The sequence below is a fragment of the Cotesia glomerata genome, linkage group LG5, assembly GCF_020080835.1.
Source record: "Cotesia glomerata isolate CgM1 linkage group LG5, MPM_Cglom_v2.3, whole genome shotgun sequence".
Taxonomy (NCBI): domain Eukaryota; kingdom Metazoa; phylum Arthropoda; class Insecta; order Hymenoptera; family Braconidae; genus Cotesia; species Cotesia glomerata.
Window position 1 is genome coordinate 7,927,033 of NC_058162.1, and position 19,611 is coordinate 7,946,643.

Consider the following 19,611-nt stretch of genomic DNA (forward strand, 5'->3'; position numbering starts at 1 on the left):
ATAATTAACGTATTTAATTTAATATTTAATTAAATTTTAAGAACACAAAATGCAGTCAAACTTGAAAACCTTGAGCCTGCATTCCCTTAAAGTTCCGCGAAGAATCCACCAGCAAACAGGATCCGGGAGGACATTAAAGGAAAAAAAAGAAGCCATTCCGTTATTTTTATGTCGACTGTAGTCTAGTCTAGCTCTACTCGGCAAGTAAACATTAACGGTAACCAGATCGAGCACAAAGACCACGTTTTCACTTGATTCACACGCCCAGTGGAATTTTCCAGCCTTTGAAAGTGAAAACCCTACTGCTATACTTAACTATTACCAGCATAATAATTAAGTAACAAAAAGAAGACTAAGAAGTAAAAGAGTTTGAGCAAAAAGAAAAAAAAATCCAGCGATAGGATGCAGGACAACTGGATGTCCTCGAGGAGGCCGTCGAAAAATGTGTGTTTAAAAATAAACACTGGAAAGGGTGAAGTCTTAGCAGCGTGGGTGAACGAACTTCCGTGCAATGGCAATGTATAATGTGCTTGTATCAAGTCCCAGCTCAGTTGCGCTCCAGGTCAGTCCAGGTTGTCCTTAACAGATAACCACACCAATGCAAGACGGAAAAGCAACTCTTAACTCGAGTCTTTAATATAAGAGGGATGCGGACACGCGACAATTTTTATTTTTTATTCAAGCGAACAAAACGAGCGGTCTCCCACTCACCTCCAGATGTAAGAAGCAAGAAGGTATTGTAAAAAGGCTGAACCAGTAAACGTCGGGCCCGCTTATGCCCCTTCTACTTATACTTTTATTTACTTGTTGGTCTTTTACTTATATATTATATTATTGTAGCTATACTGGTATATTGTATACCACACTGGTTTATACGCTCACCAACACTCTTACACCAACAATTCTGGTCCTGTTGGCGGCCTCGGAATACCTCTCGCAACAACGTGCCTGCATAGCTTCAACACTCGGTGGTATCCACGAGTGAAAGTAGGATTTTGCTTTCTACCTATCAGTTTATTTTGTACCAGTGACAAATATGTTGCTAGATCCAGTAAAATGCGTCGATTCTTCATTATTTTGTTTAATTACTCAAAATTAATAATTAGTTAAAGGGCAATTTTGAATATTTTAAGCTTGAGAAGAAATTTAAACATCAAAGTTTTTGTGTTGGAACACTGAAGTATGGTCGAGAGGTAAAATGCGTGAATAAAGTGGATTCATCGAGTGTTAAATTGATTGGACACCTTGGGCGGTGTATAAAATTATCTAAAATAAAGCCCAGGGTGGCTTTTTACATCAGCATTTTATCAGGCTGTGAATTATGAAGCTTATAATGCACTCAGATGTCATATTGCGAAATGTTACTTTGCTTCTTTTGTTATTTATTGTCGATACTCATGCGCAAGGTAATTTTTTAATTATAATTTTTCTATAATTATTGAGTAGGTGTTATGTACTAAGGATTATGAATTATGAGAAATGAATTATTTTGGACAAAGAATATCGTTGCTCGGATTGTATGAACTGGGTTACGTGTTAAAACGAAGGCCAGCTGAAAAGAGAGTGGCTCTCGTGTTATATTTATGCTGCAGGCCCCGATTTGCGAGCTTATTTCTCAATATTATTATTTTAAACGTTAGAAATTTAATTATTCTTCATTTTTAATAACATTATCATTAAAATATAATATTAATTGTTAAAGTGTGATGTCAAGATCTCTGTATATTTTTACATTATTTGCTGACCACCTTTTGGTCACGGCGACCAATGACCATACGGATTTATAAATGTAAGACTTATAAGTACATAGTTTACAGTTAGAAAGCACTTCCTGCTCGATATTTATGCTAATTTATGCGGTATATTTATTTTTAATAATCATTTTTTGTTGGTTATTATTACTGGAACTAATCATGTTTTTAAAGTCAAACTGTTTATATTTTTTTTTTATTTTTAATGAAGTAGTTTATGAACGTATGAATAAATTTACTTTTTTTTTTTCTTGGTAATAGTTTAGGTGTGAGGCTACACCGTTTTTTGAGCATAACAAATTGAAAAATTTATTTGTTAATTTTTTTTTTATTATGATAGATTTGGAAAATTATTTTGTTAATTATTTGTTTCATTCGAAATAACTAAAAAAAATTCCATCCTTGCCTTGTTTTAAAATTAAAATTTTTTAGATTAAAAATATAAAATTTAAAAAAAAAATCAATCACATTTTGGGTGTCATTGAGTTCGATTTTATCAATTTAAAAAAATTTTTAATCTGACAAATTAAAGTACCAAAAAAATTGTTTTTCTTTTTAAATTATTTTTGCCGCAGAATATAAAAAAAAAGTGTATTGATATTGAAAAATTTAATATTCAAAATTTATAAATTTTTTAAAAGATTATAAATATATTTAACTTATAAATATCGCGACATTTTTCTATGAGACTAAAGTCAACAGACATCTTAAAATTTTTTTGATTTTTATGACAGTTAAATTATCTTTGAAAAAATTAAGTAAGAAAAATTCCACATGTAGAAATTAAAAAAAAATTATAAGTTTGAATTTTCAAAATTATTTGTTTATCAGAATTAAATTTTTATAAAAATTACAAAAATTATCAGATGCCTGCTGATTTAATTATCATGACATTTTTTTAATTTTTTCAGTTTTTCATGCTCATTAAGAGAAAAAAAATAGTATAGCACTCTATAAATTAACTTTTTTTAAAATATCAATCAGATAAACAAGACACCTGTTTTAAAAATTTTTAAACTTCATAAAAAATATATATAAATGTGAAAATTAATTTAGCATATATTTAATAACATTAAGAATTTTATATCAAATAAATTATGCCAAAAAAAAAATATTAGCAAAAAAAAATTGACATGTAGAAATTTAAAAAAATAAAAAATGCAATTTTTTAAAAATAATTTTTTCGAACAAATTTTTTTATTAAACAAAATTAAAAAATTGTTAAGAGACGACTAACTTTAATGTCATTACATAAATATCAAATTGTGTAAACTTTTAATAAATAAAATTTGTGAATCCGTCATGACGAAGAATAACATAAATAAAAATATAAATTAGTCGATTTTTTAATAAATGTAATAATCAGGTTGATCAGACCACAAACGCAATATTGAGAATTATTTCACACTTTATTGCAACGTTTCATCGGACATCCCGACTTCTTCAGACAATCTAAAATACATGTATCATATAAATAAATTATTTCAATAAACCATGTCAAAATACAAATTGTTAAATAAGTCTTGAATTCATCATTACAATACATATAAAATAATACTATTTTTCATAAACAGATTACAAAATACAATCTAAATCCTTTTAATTACATAAAATTTGTAAAATTATTTAAATAAGTCAAAAAACGATGAAGCGCCACATCTCAAGAAGTATCAAAAATGACCATGACACTGAAATTAGAAAAAATCATAAATTAAAAAAATTTTTTATTTTACAGAAATCAGAACATGGAGTCGTTTATATCCAACGAATTCTGTTTATGGACAGAACCAAGCGGTAGCGCAATCTAATATTAATAGTAATAATAATAATAGCAATAATTATAGCAATATTAATATTAATAACAATAATAATAATAATAATAATAATAATAATAATGATAATAAAAAAAATAATGATCTGCGACCTGCAGAAGTAGACGTCAATGAAGAATATGACTATGAAGAGACTCCCGAGAGAGAAGAAGTTGAGACAAGAGAAATCCGTAAGTTGAATAACTTAATTACTATTTATTGTTCTTAATCTGAAAACAAAGTTATACATACATGTATATTTAAAAATTAAAGATTATGAAACAAAAGAGGAAGTTCCTGGTGACTACGAAGATGAATTTTACGATGATTATGATAATGCGACAAATTCTCAAGCGGCAGGTAAAATCCCACGGTTTTATTTAACTTTTATTTTCTTCCATTTATTGTTATTGCGCGTATCCGGTAGCGTCTTTTGACTTAATCAAGTCTTAAGACTCATACCGTGTAAAATAATGAATTTTATTAATAACTACCTTGTTAAATTCAAACCTTGATAATATCCGTGACATACTAAAAAATAGTGACGTATTAAAAAAATTTATAGATTAAAAAAAGGTAAACAATCTATTAATATATCAATTGATTTCAGAATATGACACATATGATGATGAATCAGCAAGCAAAGAAGCAATCCATAGTCATGAACAAGTTGTTCAGAGTAAAGAAGCAGTCAACAGTCAAGATGTAGTAGCTGAAAGTCAAGAACAGATAGTCAATGATGATAAAAAAATAAATTTAAATGTTTCTTCGCCTAATATTTATGATGACGATGAAAGCATTCTGATAGGCGAAGCAGTGGTGTCTGTTGTTACTACCAAGAGTGTTGTCAATGGTACGTACTCGGTACCAACAGCACCACCAATGACAACGGAACAAATGTCACCACCCCCGACAGCTAATTCATCTGCAGAAGCTGTTGAAGAGACAACAGAAGACGCGATGATCGTCGCTTCCGTTCAGACCAGTCGCAGCATTTCCGGAGCCAGGTATTTGCCTTTCAATGTCAACAATTACGACGCGGTTAGCAAAAATATTAATACTAATGAAGAAAACAAAGATGATTCTGATGATCATAATCAAGAAGATGACAGCAAAGTCAACAAAACAGTCGCCGAGTCGACGGAAAGTATAATCGACAAGCTGGATCGCGTGCAATCAGAACTTTCGAGTGGATTTCTCACCGGAGGATTCAGAACTGCTGGAAACGCTCTGCAGCTGGATGTCCTGAGTGAGCAGAGACCCACACGAAAAACTTACACGACGACTTCTACCAAAGCCCCGGTGATCAGCAAATTTGTTCCACGGCGTAAGTCTCCAGAGACTACTGAAGCTGCGAAGACTACGGAGAGTTTGGAGATTAAAGAAATGATGAATGTGGAAATGAATGATCAACCTGCTGACAAGCCCAAGCCTTTCCGAATACCCTGGCCGGGTTCTGCAAGAACTAGAGTCACTACCACAACAGAGCCCACAAGGAAGACCACCAGGAAACCGTTCAGCAAGGTCAGGGTAGAAGCTCAGGACATCAGCGCTTTCTTACCGGCGGGTTATAAAATCAAAAAAGAAGATCAGACCACTGAGAAGACTATTCTCAGTGATATACTTGCTAAGTCTAGTGTTAATATCTCGGCACTGCTGCCCAAAGACTTTAAAGTAGCCAGCAAGCCGGAGAACACTGAGATAACTAAGGAACTTCCTTTGCAGAATTTATTTGCAAAAAGCGTTGACATCAGCGCTTTCTTGCCTCCAGATTTCAAAAAAAATCCAACCAAGTCTGAGACATCCACGACGACAACTGGTACGCCGATACAAAAGAGCTTGCAAGAATTATTCTCAAAGTCTAGCGTTGATATTTCTGCTTTGCTACCTCCTGGTTTTAAAGAAAAAGAAAAAGTTGAAGAAGTTATTATGAGTACTACTGAAGCTAGTACTACTAGCAAAGGTATTAAGCTAGTGTTTCCCAGCAGACCTGGTGGTAGGAAAGCGATAGCCAAAACAGCGTCTACTAGTCGACCTGCTGACGCGCCAACTGCTGTTACTCCTAAAATTCAAAGGGGCTGGCCTGTTAGGGCTACTACGGAGTTTACTGGGTGGCCAACACCTTCGACTACCCCTATTTCTATTGAGAAATTGCTTGAAGCTGCCAGAACCGCGACTGCTACGTCTGATAATGTTTCAATTGTCACGTCGACTAGTGAACCTTCAACTACTTCGACTTCGACGACCACCACCACGACGATCCGACCTACTACTCCCGGACTCTGTGAAGAAGATTGTGAAGTTGCTGGTACTATTCGGATCATTGGTAATGCTACTTGGGTTCCGGAACTCCTGGATCGTAATACGAAAGAGTGGCAATTGTTGGCTGATGAAATTGAAAAAGAGGTTGGTTAGATTTATTTATACAGAAATTATTATTGCTATTTTTATCATTATTATTTTAATTTTTTAATTTTAAATTTTACACAAAATTTTACAAAAAAATCATTATCATGAATTTTTGAAAATTTTTATTTGATAATAATAACTAGCAACCTGCAGTCACTGTGTAACTGCCGATATTTACGGATTATAAATAAGAAAACTTTCGCTTAATGATTTTTTAGTAGATTTTATAAAAATCTAACTATTGCAGTCGTCCTCATGGCGCAACTTCTGAAAAATTAAGCCATTTTCTGACTCAGCTCGATAAACTGAGTCAGAAAATATCATTCGTTCAAAAGTTTATATATGTATGTATATACATATAACGCGGCTTGTCAGCATGATATCTCTTACAATTTCTAACCGATACTTCTCAAACTCAAAATGCTTTATCTATTAATAAAAACTAAGATTAAGTTCGAAAATGAGCTTAATCGGGTGAGTATTTTGGAAATGACAGGATTTTGAAATGTTGAAAATTGTAAAAATTGATGTTTTTACCACTTCAATTTGTATTGGTGTAATTACTGAACTTAATAAGATATTGAAATTCGGTAAGTTGCATCGTGAAGCTCTTTTATTAAGCTTCAATTTTCATTCCTTAGAAGTGGTAATAGCCTCAATATTACTTTTTTTAGAGTTCGTTTAATGAAACAGTTTTACTGTTGCAGCCGTTTTAGAATTATTGGCTGTATCATACACTGAGAACGAAAAGTGCTACTCTTGAGAAAATTTTCTTGTCACAAGAATATATATTTTTGATAATTTTCAAGAATATATTTTCTTGTCTTAAGAATTGATCGAATTAATCCAATTATTTTTTGTTTAATTCAAGTGAATCTATTCATTTGTTAATCTATCTAAATTAAGGCCAATATTTTATTATTATGATAGGTATTGATATTCTTTTGTCAAAAAACCAAAATTTATTTTAAACGATTCTTGAGCTAAGAAATTTTTTTCTGGGCAACAAAATTTTTTTTCTCAGTGTAGTATAAACATGATATAGATTCAATAATCATGATATTGATCAGTCTTTCGTGTTATGTATTCGGGTAGGTCGTCAGTAAATATGTCACAAATAAGTTCTAAATATTTTTTTCTTCAATTAAAATTTCATCCGGTTTTAAAATTCGGATTAACTTAGAAACTGCCGTTTCTAAGCAGTCACTTAAAATTTGGACATTGATAAATAAAATCTTACAATTTTCAAAATTATTTGATTAATATTCGAAAAACTTTTTACTTTACAAGATAATTTTTTGAACAAAATTAGTTCTAAATAGTTTTAAATTCATAATTAAAATTTTTTTTTAATCAATGAATTAAGTTATATATTGTTATTATTTTATAAGAAAAAAATTTTCTTTATTTGAGAAATCTACTTCCATTTCGGCTACCGAATGGCCTTTTTTTGATATTTATAACCACACTATACATAGTTTAGGTACTTTTGAAATAAATTAAAAGAAAATAGTGCTATGAAAGGGTAAATTAAAAATAATTTCATGGGCAAAAACTATTCAAAACTCCTCCAAAAAATTGACTATTATTAAAAAATATATAAAACCTTTAAAAGGTACAAATTCAAGGCAAGACCTTTCCAATGATTCTAAATTTGATTAAAACAACTAATTTTATTATATAATAGTAATAAATTTTAATAAAATTATCATTATTATTTATAATTATAATTATAATAATTTACAGATGAACTTGGTGTTCCTAAAGTCTGCGATCTTGAGAAAATGGTACAAAAATATACGCATCGACGCTTTTAGCCAGGGAAGCATTTTGGTAGACTATTTTGTAGAACTCCAAGATTTGAGCCAAAAGATAAATACTCAGGAGTTGAAAGTGTTGTTCCACGACTCGCTGAGAGCTTATAATGCTCATAAATGGAACGAGACGAAGATAAACAAAGGTCCAGTGAGATTGGGAAACTTTGTAATTGATCCCAAGTCAACTGACTTTGTAGTGATACCCCGAGTTACCTTGCCGCAGCAAATTGAGAGGGACGACAGACTGATTCCACAGTGGGCTATTGCTGTTATTGTTATTGGTGTTGGTGGTTTATTGTTTATTATTGTTTTTGGAGTCTCTGTTGTGAGTCTTAATAATTATCTCACTAGAAAAAAAAAAAAAAAAAAAAAAAAAAAAGTTCCATTAATTAAAATTAAAATAAATAAATTTATAGCTCTTAAATCGGCAAAATGCATCGAAGTTGAGGCCACCAGCATCCGGAATGTACGGAGAAGAAGCAGCTAAAAATATAATACACTCAAGTCATGTAGCGTCCTCCCATAGATCATCGCACGAGTATCCGAAGTCGGAAATTTCAACGATCTGGAACGAGCCCGAAGCATGGAAGGAAAAATCCTTTGAGTCAAATTCAAATAAGGTAACATAACAAATCTTTTGTAATTGCATCACCTGGGTCAATTGCATAAAATGAATTGCTAAAAAAATTGAATGAAAGAGAATAGAATTAGTAATTAAATTTTTTATGGAACTTGCAAAATATTTTTTAGATTTTAATGGACGGTATCGTGCCTGACAATGAGAAATACAATGTCTATGACAGCTGGAGATCTGACTGGAACGGTTATTACTATCAGCCATCTCACACAAGCAGCAAGTTCGCCGGTTACGAAAGTACTGCTAATTTTTCACGCCATCCGCCCGATTACGACACTAATTTTTAATGAACCGTTTGTCTAAAAAATATAAAAAATTAACATACTATAATTATTTATTTTTTTTTTTTAACTCAATTTATAAATTACCTTTCACTCTAATTAAGTAAAAAAAATATACATTTAATTTACAATTTATATTTAATTATTTTCGGTAAGATTTTTTTTTAAAAGATCAACAACTTTGCGATACAAAAACGAGTGTTTACTTGCTGGTTTGCATATCGACAAATGATCCTGAGGTATTTCATAAAATTCGCCTACTTCTGGGTCCGCTGATTTTGGCAACACGAATTGAATTTGCAGAGGTACTTTCATCGCACTTACAAACGTCGGTTTTGTTTCACTGAAGCTCACTATTTCCATTTTGTACTTTTCAAGCATTGTTTTAAATTCCTGGTGAAGTTTCAGAAGCTGTGGTGATTCTAAAATTATTTTTACAATTAATTAATTATAAATAATTTAATAAATACAGACGAAGATAACTAATTTCTAACAAGCTACCTTCTCTTAGCTCTTGAACTTCAATGGAAGGCCACAGAAGCATCTGCGTAGTCTGTTTAAGCGCCGCAACGTGAGATCCACGGTGAGGAGTGCTATAAAAAATAATTCCTTTGGTATTATCACAGAGGTGATGCTTATCGCCAGTCTTTGATTCTTCAACAAGCATTTTCTTCACCAATAAACCTCCCATTGAATGACAGACCCAAATAATGGGACGTTTTCCCACGCCAGCAGTGACTAGTTTCTTGGTAAACTCTAGGCTTCTTTCACTTATCGTACTTCTGCAATTATTTATTTATTTATTAATTAAAATTTACGAGCAATTAAATTGTAAGTTTTAAGTGATAATTTACTTTAAAACTTCTATTGGACATGGAAGACTCCATAAAGATAAACTAGTATCGTAATTAATTCCAATTACGCGGATTGATGGCACGTCTTTAGGTAACCAGTCTTTTGGCCAACACTCTGTTCTTGTTAAATCAATTCCTTGGTATTCAGTACAAATTTCATTACTGGAAAAATTTATTTAATATGTTAAGATTACAAAAAAAAATAAACATATTTTCAAATAAAGTTTGGCAAATCCAAAAGTGCACAACTCATAATGCTCATTTATTCAATAAATAAAAAAAAAAAATAGTTAATGTTTTGAAAAAATAATTTTTTAAATTTTATTTTAAATATTACCTTACTATTTTTTATGTAAATATTACTTTTGCAATTTGCTATTTTTTTTTTTTTTTTTTTTTTTTATTACTTTTAAATAAATATACAAACACTCATGTGTATTTTTTTTTTTCATTAATAACGATTAAACAACACTAAGTAAGATGACCATTTGTAATAACAATCTCCGTAAAGTGGATCTGAAGCTAATAAAAAAAAAAAAACTGATTGAATTCGTGAATTTTTACGCAAGTTATCGTGTTTCAAACGGAAAATGTGCTGATTGACAGGAATTTTCTTTTAACTATTTTGATATTTTTTTCTGGTTCTATTATTTTAAATTGATTTTTACCAGTGACAGAATTAATCTATATTATTAAGAGAATAAGAAAAATTTAGTGTCCACGATAATCATATCATAAAATCGGTATTTTTAGTGTAATTTAGAGTCATTGCAAAGGTCTTAACTTGAATTTGTGCCTCTTCAAGGTTTCATATCATTCTCACCAATAGTCAATTTATGATGATAAGTATTGACTGCATTCGAAAATTCTCTATTTCTAGATACATAATTAAGAAATGACCTTGTATCTTGTGAACAATAGACATTTTTAAAGATATAAGCTCATCCCGATGTTACACTCATCGAGACCTTTCAATTGAGTACTCACATCAATTTTTCATATATTTACTCATATGAAAGCTCTTGATGAGTGTAACATCGGGATGATCTTATATCTTTAAAAACGTCAATGTTTAAGAAAGTAAAGTACAATTTAACAAAAGTCATTATTTAATAACGCAAAATTTAACTTATTTATAGTTTACAAGTCACGACAGTCACATAGTGACTGCAAGGTTACTAGTCTCCATTAAATAATCAATCGAATGATGCGCAAATTAATTAGACTACGTGGATTACCAATCGTGTAATTAATTAAATAGTTGCGAAATCGAAGCAAAACAAATTTTTCGATCGTAAAGCACTCTCTGATGCTTCGCATCATGAGCCGTGCAATTTTTAGAAACCGAACATAATAATTAATTACCCAGGGCAAGTAAATGGCCCAGCTGCAAGTGAATTCATTGAAACTGGACAATCATCTAATATCACTTCATAATCATGACCTATTTTTTTCCAGTCTCTCACTTGTAAATCACGAGCTAAGTCTTCAAAAAATTCCTGAGGGTATTCTTTAACTATATTGATCAATGAATCTTCATTATCATTTTTCGTAGAATCTAAAAAGTAAATTTTTCACTTAAACTATCACTGGCATCGATTCATAAAACTATTTCATTGAAAAATAATTGACAAACCTACGAATTTAAGTGTCAAATCAGGATCTCGCTGTCTCCAAGAAATAAAAATTCCACCAAGCAGTCCATGAATAAAAATGACATCAATCTTGGCCTTGGACCTGGTTCTATTCATCGGATGCAGTAGATAAATTCTTCTGGGAAATTTCTCTCCATTATTAACATCGACGTCCATATTAAACAAAGCTCTCGCAGCGGGTCCAGCGAGTCTGATGTCTTTGTGTCGCGACCAGGCAGCAAGAACTCCGATCCAGCCTGAGCGAAAGATATCATCCACCAGCTCGGTATACAATGACAAATTGGATATTATTTTAGCCAGCAAAATACACACGTCTACATTGTCATTGAGCTTCTTTTTGACTTCCATCAAAACTGACAGTCCTCGCGCGTTCGCAAGGTCTCGGCTGAACTGTTCGATTGCCGTGTGATGATAAATAGCTTTAATGCACTGGGTCAGTAACTGCTCGTCCCAACTTATCGTGGGTGTTGCGGTGAAATCAATGCTGGATAACTCGTGATCAAACTCTAAATTTTTCTGAAAATTATAGATTCATTTATTTAACTTAAAAAAATTTTTTTTTACGACAAAATTTAATTAGTATATTATATCAATAAAACAGTTTTATTATTGTAGCAAAACCCTATAATTAATTCAGCTAAACTGTTTAGCTGAATTAACAAGTCGATTGGTTGAACCAACTAGCTTCTTTCAAAGGGATAAATATTTTTTTTTGTTTAACAAAAAATATTTTATTGCAGTAGTATTAACTAGCTAAATGGTCTAAAAAATTTTGTTTTTGAACTCGCTAAATAATTTTGTTAAAATTACGAATAGTAACAAAAACAAATTTATTTTTCAAGGCAACGAAATAAATTCTGTTATTTTAACAAAGTCAGCTAAGTAATACTAACTAAATAATTTAGTTGTAACAACAAACAGATATTTTTATTTCAACAAAATGATTGTTGTTAAGGTAGTTGTTCTGGTTAAGGCATACCGTCAGAAAATTCTAAATTTTTGTATACTTATTAAGGACATGATGATATAATTACCCTTAAAATTTAAAGTCGATTGACCACCTATAACCCGAGATGAATTCAATTAAAAATTGGATATTTAACATTGATTGCATACGCTCTCTGCAGTTCTTTACCAGTTTCTCAGTTATAAAAAAAAACTAACTGTCAGAAACTTTCAAAAAATTGACAGTCTTTTAATGTATTTGTTGTGAGTTTAAAAAAAAATTTTTGATCGTCTAATTATTCATAAATAACGGATTAAAATTCAACAATTTATGAAAAAGTATATATCTACGGAGTCAGACAGAAACAATTGTATGGGTTGCGTCTCCACGGGTACAGTCTTGCGTAAAAATGATGGATTACTTAGCTACAAGCTCATATACTTTTGCGGCGCGTATAATCTCTAATTTTTTGACAATATTGTATCATGACAACTACCTTAACAAAAAATATTTTGTTACAGTAACATTAACTAGTTAGTTGGTCTAAAAAATTTTATTGTTGAACTCACTAAATAATTTTGTTAAAATTATGAATAGTAACAAAAACAAATTTATTGTTTCAAGGTAACAAATAAATTCTGTTATTTTAACAAAATCAGCTAAGTAATGCTAACTAAATAATTTAGTTGTAATAACAAACAGACATTTTTATTCCAACAAAATGATTGTTGTTAAGACTACAGATTGATTAAGCAGTATTACAAACTGATGAAAATTAATTTAGCAGATAGCTGACAATTTTAAGAATTTTTGTAATAAATAATTTATAACAAAAAAATTATTAAAAAACTTGACATTTAGAAATTGTAAAAAACTAAAAATGCAATTTTTAAAAAATGATTTTTTGGAACAAATTTATTTGCTGAAGAAAATTGAATAATTGTCAAGTGACAACTAACTTTAATGTCATTACAAACTGATTTGTTATTGCAACTTGGTTCACTTTGTTAGAACAACTAATCAAATAATTACCATACCTAAACTAATTTGTTACCACAACATATTAAACTATCTGACTAAACATATTACACTTACCCGAGAACTGTAAAATTTCTTGCTAATAAACTGCGACAGACACGAATGACTAGACTGACAAAGCTTGTCCATATCAACAAGAAGTTGGTGCAACTGGTCAATTATTTCGTACAGTTTTTTATCGACCCAATGATGAGGCGGCTTGAGAAAAAGCCGTAGGTCCGAGTCAGCGATCCTCGCGAGAGCCACCGCCGTTCTTGAATCCATCATTTGAGCTATCTGTTGACAGACCCAGGGTTGGAGATGCTTCATAGCTCCTAGATCATGAACAGCGCGTGTTCGTGTATACTTGCTTCCATGCTTCGCGACATTTAAGTATCTGTACGCGATTGATTGATTGATTGATTTCCACCACCTGGTCACAATACCTAAAAGACTTGTTCCCTTACCTTTGACTGGATCGTCACTATTGCAGATAAAAATATCTGCGTTTTAAATTGTACATTTTTTATAATTAGATAAATTAATAAAATTTATTAATTGAAATTAATGAAAAATATGGCCGGTTAAAATACCTTCTTGATGAGAGTCTAAATAAATATACTGAGCTTGAGTATGTTCTAGATTTAGCACATTGGTAGCGACGGTTGATCGTAGGACTTGTGATGTCTCTCGTACTTGGTAGACAAACCAGGAGCCACTAAAAAATTTATTTTTATTAATTCTAGAATTATTAATTTTATGATACTGAAATTGAGAGACATCTGAGAATTTTTAACAAATAAATTAGAGCAAAAAAAATTTATTTAAAAACTTTCATTTTTGTAAACTCCAAAAAATTATAAATGCAATGTTTTAAAAATAGTTTTCGACAATTAAAATTAATTTAGCAGTTATTTGATCATTTTTATCAAATAAATTATGGCGAAAAAATGAGAAAAAAATAAAAAAAAAATTAAAAATCCAATTTTCTAAAAATAATTTTTTGGACCAAATTTGTTTGTTAAATAAAAAATAAAAAATTGTCAAGTGACTGCTAACTTTAAACTCATTTTTCTAGATCTGGTTTATTTTTCAGAAAAAATAAAAAAATTGTCAAGTGTCTGTTAATTTTAATGTCATATAAAATCTAATGAATATTTTTTACGTACCCAAAGATAACGATGCATGCACCAAGTGATTTGAAATAGTAAACATACTTAAAATATGATTTAATTGCCATGGTTAAGACATTTCACGTGTGACACTACATCATTTCATTATTAAAATAACTGTTTAGTCAAGTTTATTTGTTTAGTTAAGTCATTAATTGGCAGTGAGAATTATCAAAATGTTAGATCAAGGTGATTAACACATATAACTAATGTTTACTGTTTACTTGTAATTTTTTTATATAAAAAAGGGGTATGTGTATATTATAAATAAATACGAGTTGACAAGTGTCGCTGTCAGTAAGTAAAATTACCGATAAGGCAGTAATCATTTAGTCGGTAAGAAATATTCCTTTTACACTTTCTAATTCTAATTTTTAAAAAACCACACCAAGTAAAATGGCTCCGTTAAGTCTTGCGAAACATATATTTTATTTTTATAATCATAATAATTACTGAAAATACTCGTGACATATGTGATTAACTTTATCACAACCATTACTATTTATTTACTTTCTAGACAATGTCCTTGATGTAATCCGTGTTAATTAGTTCCGAGATTATAATTGTCGCGATCGATGTTTTTATGAACATTTTAGTTCCTTCATTTTCTTTGTTTGTTTTCATCCTCTTCCGTTTTTTAACTGTGCAAGTATTTTTCGGTGATTTTGATAATTAAGTAGTAATATATTAATTGTTAAATAATTAATCATGGCCGATAGTATAAAAGAAACGCACGAGATCCGTGAGTATTTTTTTTTTGAGGTTATTTTTCTAATCTAATGGAAAATTACATTGTTTTTTTTTTTATATTTTAATTAAAAAATAACTGGAAAAATCATGTTGATAAAATCAGCAAACACTTGACTGTTTTTAGGTTTTACATGAATAATTATGACAATATTTTTAAAAAAGTTTATTCATAGTTTTTTAAAATTTTCTACAAGTGAAATTTTTTTAAATTTTCTTTAATGTAATCTACTTAATAATAAAAATTCTTAAAATTGTCATATGTTTGTTGATTTCAGTATCATTAAGAATAAACAAATTTTTATTTGTATAACGTACTTACTAAAATAAAAAATTTGTTTTAGAAGGAACAATGAAGAGTTTGACAAATGGTGGCAATGGTTCTGACAGTGATATGAAATTGGAACCATCAAGTCCAACAGAACGATATGTTTTTTCAAGATGTAATAGTACTGGTTCATTACACACACCGTCGTCATCAGCACATAATACTGGTAAATATTGAATCATTATTTATTTTAAATTCTCAGATTAATTTAAGGAAGTCCTTTCGCTCCAGTTGAGTCATAACAATTGTAGTAGTAAATTTTCAATAAATTAAAATACAAAACCCATAAAAATTCCTAAAATTAAAAAATAAATAGTATATGAGGCATTAATCGTTGAAATTTTGAAAATTAAAAAAAAAATAGTTAAATACAAAAATTAATTTGACTGTTGTGAATCAGCTGTTAGTAACCTGTCCGTGATTTGGCAACGCTTTATTTCGGTTGTTTACATTTTTATTTGCACAATATAACCTTAACCGTGTTTAACTTTTTGCAGTCAGTGTAAATAAATAAATTAATTAAAAATGTTTAGTCACAAAACCATAACATTCTAATTTCTCATGGCAGGAATGCTAGTATTTTTTAATTATTGTTTTATTTTTCAATTATGAATTATGAAAATTTGTTAACAATAAATTAACTAATAAGTATGCATGAAAAACATAAGCGCGTTAAAGTTTAGTTTGAATTTATTGAATGGTCTGAAGCTCGCGCGCTACGCAACGTTGCCAAATCTTTTGACTCCATTTTATAGTAGGTAACTTGAGAATTTTTTGTGATTTTTAAATATTAATTTGTCAATAAATATCTCGGTAACTGATATATTTTACTGCAAAAAAAGAAACCTGAATATTTCGAAAATCTGATTTTTAGTTTTTTTTTACTTCATCTAATCCATGACTGATAGTATAATTCGAGAAATACTGCAAACGTCTGATTTTCTCGTAAGACTCTGAACAAATACTAACATTTAAAAATTTTATTTTTTCAAAAATTTGTCCGGTAAAGTATAATTTAAACCTCACTATAAGATAAATAAGGACCTTAACTATTAGAAAAAAATTAAATTTACTCATAATCTAATATTTTTTATTTTACATTGGCGGCGAAAGGACCTCCTTAAATACTTTTAAAACTCACATTGTTTTGTTCTAAAAAAAAAAAATAAATAATCTATACTTCTATAAGGTAAAAGACCCCACTAGTGGCACCTTTAACCCCTATTAGTGGCAATTTTTCTTTCAATGAAAAAATGTTCTACTTGGAATAAAAATAAAAAATTTTTTTGATCTAAAGGTCTTAAAGATTAGAAATAATATATTTTTTATTGAAATTAATGATTTCATCAATTAAATAAGTACCAAAATCAAAGAAAGTGTCAGTAATGGGGTCCCCGTCACTAATGGGGTCTTTTACCCTACTAATATTATAAAGAGGAAAGATTTAATTGTTTGTTTGTTTGTTGGTTTTGCATTGAATAGGCTCCGAATAAAAACTATTGAACCGATTTGAAAAATTCTTTTACTGTTGGGAAACTACACTATCCCCGGGTGACAGGCCATATTATATTAATAAAAAAATTAAAGATCCTGACTAAAACTCCAATCATTAAACAAAACAAAAGTTCATTAAAATAATAATATTCAAAATTTCTTTATAATTTTCTTTTTTTAGTAACCTGATGCAAATAGAAGGGTTTATTAAATACCCGTGCGAAGCCGGGGCGGGCTGCTTTATATAATAAAATTCTACTTTTTATATTGCTTACTAGTCAATCGCCCGCTTCGCTTAACTCGAGTTGAAATTTGTTTATTTTTAGTAAAACAATTTTTTAACTTTGCTTCAGTATTTACCCTTAATTATGTTCTTAAAGAATTTTGTAAACTATTTATAATTTTTTATTTGCAAGGACAAATGCTGTCAATATCATCAAAATGTTTTATAAGTAGATCTTTAAAAATAAATATTATTTTTAGTTTTGTATATTTACATCTCTATAGCCGTAATTAAGATTCTATTGAGCTTGGAAAATTTTTAATTAGTTTATTTAGTTAAAGAAAATTACTAAAGAAAGGATTTGTAATAAAAAGTTATTATTTTTTTCAACTAAAAAAATATATCGAAAAAATATTATCAACTTAAAACATTATCTGAGAAACGATAAATTTTATGAAATTAATTAGATGTCTATTGGTTTAATAGTTTTTTTCAGTTAGGCATGTCTAAAAAAGGTCTGGCCATTTATTAGCATAGATAAAGATTATTTAAGATATATATTTAGTTTATTTAAATGATAGCTTATCCAAAAATTGAAATACTATTATAAAAACTCATGAAAATGCTTGCTTAATTTTAGCTTGATATTTTAAATAAACTTTCAAAATTATTAATTATTTTAATTTTATTTCATATTAAATGAAATATCATTCAAGAAATAAATGTTAACTCAAATAAATATTAAATAAATCATTGACTTTTAATTTGAATTTTTATTTTAAACAAATGAAAATTAAAAAGAACGAATTTATGATTAAATTTTATATTTCATGTAAATAATTAAGATTAGATTGAAATTTTTGAATTAAAACCAAAATTAATTCCAGAAGATGAAGACAGCGATAACAAAAACTCGACAATAAGCTACAAAGAGCGTCGCCGAGAAGCTCACACCCAAGCCGAGCAAAAAAGACGTGACGCGATAAAAAAAGGGTACGACTCCCTTCAAGACTTGGTTCCATCATGCCAACACTCAGACTCATCCGGCTACAAGCTTTCCAAAGCGACGGTGTTACAGAAGTCTATCGACTACATTCAGTTTCTGCTGCAGCAAAAAAAGAAGCAGGAAGAGGAACGCAATGCGCTGCGCAAAGAGGTTCTGGCTTTACGTATCATGGAGGCTAATTACGAACAGATAGTCAAAGCTCACCAGACTCAGCCGAACCACACCGAGATGCGAGTGTCCGATGAAACTAAGTTCCAAGTTGTAAGGACATAAATTGAATATTAATTTAACATCAAGAGATTTAATATTAAATTTACTTAATTAACGGTCTGTAATTAGTTTCAGAGTATAATGGATCAATTATTCCAAAGCTTTAATCACATTTCAGTTGCTAACTTTAATGAATTATCGGGTTCTGTCTTCAGTTGGTTAGAGGAGCACTGCAAACCTCAAGTAATTTTTTTTATTAATTTCAAATAATTTTTTTTTATCGTTTTATTGATTTATTGATTTTTTAATTTTTTTTTTTCTTTCAGACATTACATGAGGTTGTGCGTTCAGTACTCCAACAATTACACAACCGAATTAGCTAGTCGTTTACTGAAATCATATATTTACTTTTACTATTAATCTTCCAAAATTAATTAATTTTTTAATTAATTAATTAATCAATCAAATAATTGCCTTAGTGGCTGGAATAAAAGTTACCAATAAAAATATCATAGTGATGATTAAATAACTATCAGGGTGCGGATTTTACGCCGCTAGAAATAAGAACAAGTCAATTATAATATTTAACTATTAAACTAAATTGGGAAACAATTAAGTGTATTTATGTACAAAAAATATATCTATATCTATAAATATATAGTTTAAATATTGTTAATAATTTGATTTATTATTTCAGTACAGTTTTATTTATAAATAGCTTGGAAAGTATCAGATGTTTTCAGTCTCCGTAGGCATGCTTTCGCCTTGGGTGATATCGTTCAGCTGAATCATGTTGTTCATATGAATCATGTCGTGTCGGTTTTGTCCAAGTTCTCCAGAGCCTCCTGGACTTCTGCATACGCGACGGCGTTTAGCGCGATCGACCCTTTGGCAACACAGGTCGCGGAATATACACGCGTAGCAAGTTAGTAAGGCTGTTATCATTAATCCACCAATTATAAGGATTATTACCAATGATATTGATAACTCTTCGTCCATTGTTCTTATTTTTTTTTAACGATTTCCTGGAAATAATTAGAGTTTAAGGTTAGTGGTTTTTAGATTTGTTTGAAAAATGTAGTGTTGATAAAAAAAATTATATTTTTGTGATGTACGTGTATTTAAATAGCCTGAAAAAATTAACTTCATTCAAGAGATATATTTTTGATCCAAGAAAATCATTTTGAAGAGTTTGATTATCGTGAATCAAGATAAAAATTCTTGAACTGAGAAATTTTTCCTGGTTTAAGGTA

General features: G+C 29.7%; 3 protein-coding genes across 5 annotated transcripts; 2 read left to right on the forward strand and 1 right to left on the reverse strand.

Moving 5' to 3' along the window:
- The first annotated feature begins 22 nt into the window (after positions 1-22).
- Positions 23-8,755, forward strand: LOC123265006 (probable serine/threonine-protein kinase nek3). Its single transcript, XM_044728578.1, has 7 exons — positions 23-1,406; positions 3,487-3,753; positions 3,836-3,922; positions 4,173-5,968; positions 7,718-8,113; positions 8,205-8,408; positions 8,539-8,755. Exons 1-7 carry the CDS (start codon positions 1,322-1,324, stop codon positions 8,710-8,712), a joined length of 3,009 nt encoding a protein of 1,002 aa, XP_044584513.1. The 5' UTR covers positions 23-1,321; the 3' UTR covers positions 8,713-8,755.
- A 70-nt stretch (positions 8,756-8,825) lies between these two features.
- LOC123265007 (protein SERAC1) lies at positions 8,826-14,688 on the reverse strand. Of its 2 annotated transcripts, none has more exons than XM_044728580.1 (8): positions 14,348-14,688; positions 13,772-13,896; positions 13,257-13,662; positions 11,197-11,731; positions 10,926-11,118; positions 9,561-9,722; positions 9,208-9,488; positions 8,826-9,128 (listed from the first exon to the last, which is right to left on the reverse strand). In XM_044728580.1, the coding sequence occupies exons 1-8, from the start codon at positions 14,363-14,365 to the stop codon at positions 8,845-8,847; spliced, it is 2,004 nt and encodes a 667-aa protein (XP_044584515.1). In that variant the 5' UTR covers positions 14,366-14,688; the 3' UTR covers positions 8,826-8,844. The 2 variants fall into 2 exon arrangements, with proteins under 2 accessions (XP_044584515.1, XP_044584514.1); XM_044728579.1 differs by having other exon boundaries at positions 13,257-13,681; positions 14,348-14,680.
- A 28-nt stretch (positions 14,689-14,716) lies between these two features.
- On the forward strand, positions 14,717-19,034 carry LOC123265013 (max-like protein X). Of its 2 annotated transcripts, none has more exons than XM_044728595.1 (5): positions 14,717-15,092; positions 15,442-15,591; positions 18,033-18,409; positions 18,488-18,601; positions 18,685-19,034. In XM_044728595.1, exons 1-5 carry the CDS (start codon positions 15,059-15,061, stop codon positions 18,739-18,741), a joined length of 732 nt encoding a protein of 243 aa, XP_044584530.1. In that variant the 5' UTR covers positions 14,717-15,058; the 3' UTR covers positions 18,742-19,034. The 2 variants fall into 2 exon arrangements, with proteins under 2 accessions (XP_044584530.1, XP_044584528.1); XM_044728593.1 differs by having other exon boundaries at positions 14,720-15,092; positions 18,030-18,409.
- The last annotated feature ends 577 nt before the right edge of the window (positions 19,035-19,611 follow it).

Coding starts and splice junctions, on each gene's coding strand:
- LOC123265007 (XM_044728579.1), bottom strand. CDS start 14,418: ATGGCAATTAAATCATATTTTAAGTATGTTTACTATTTCAAATCACTT. Junction 13,682..13,771: donor TTTAGACTCTCATCAAGAAG/GTATTTTAACCG, acceptor TTTAAAACGCAG/ATATTTTTATCTGCAATAGT. Junction 9,489..9,560: donor TGTCCAATAGAAGTTTTAAA/GTAAATTATCAC, acceptor AAATAATTGCAG/AAGTACGATAAGTGAAAGAA.
- LOC123265013 (XM_044728593.1), top strand. CDS start 15,059: ATGGCCGATAGTATAAAAGAAACGCACGAGATCC. Junction 15,592..18,029: donor GTCATCAGCACATAATACTG/GTAAATATTGAA, acceptor AATTAATTCCAG/AAGATGAAGACAGCGATAAC. Junction 18,602..18,684: donor AGGAGCACTGCAAACCTCAA/GTAATTTTTTTT, acceptor TTTTTCTTTCAG/ACATTACATGAGGTTGTGCG.
- LOC123265006 (XM_044728578.1), top strand. CDS start 1,322: ATGAAGCTTATAATGCACTCAGATGTCATATTGCGAAATGTTACTTTG. Junction 8,114..8,204: donor TTGTTTTTGGAGTCTCTGTT/GTGAGTCTTAAT, acceptor ATAAATTTATAG/CTCTTAAATCGGCAAAATGC. Junction 8,409..8,538: donor TTGAGTCAAATTCAAATAAG/GTAACATAACAA, acceptor AATATTTTTTAG/ATTTTAATGGACGGTATCGT.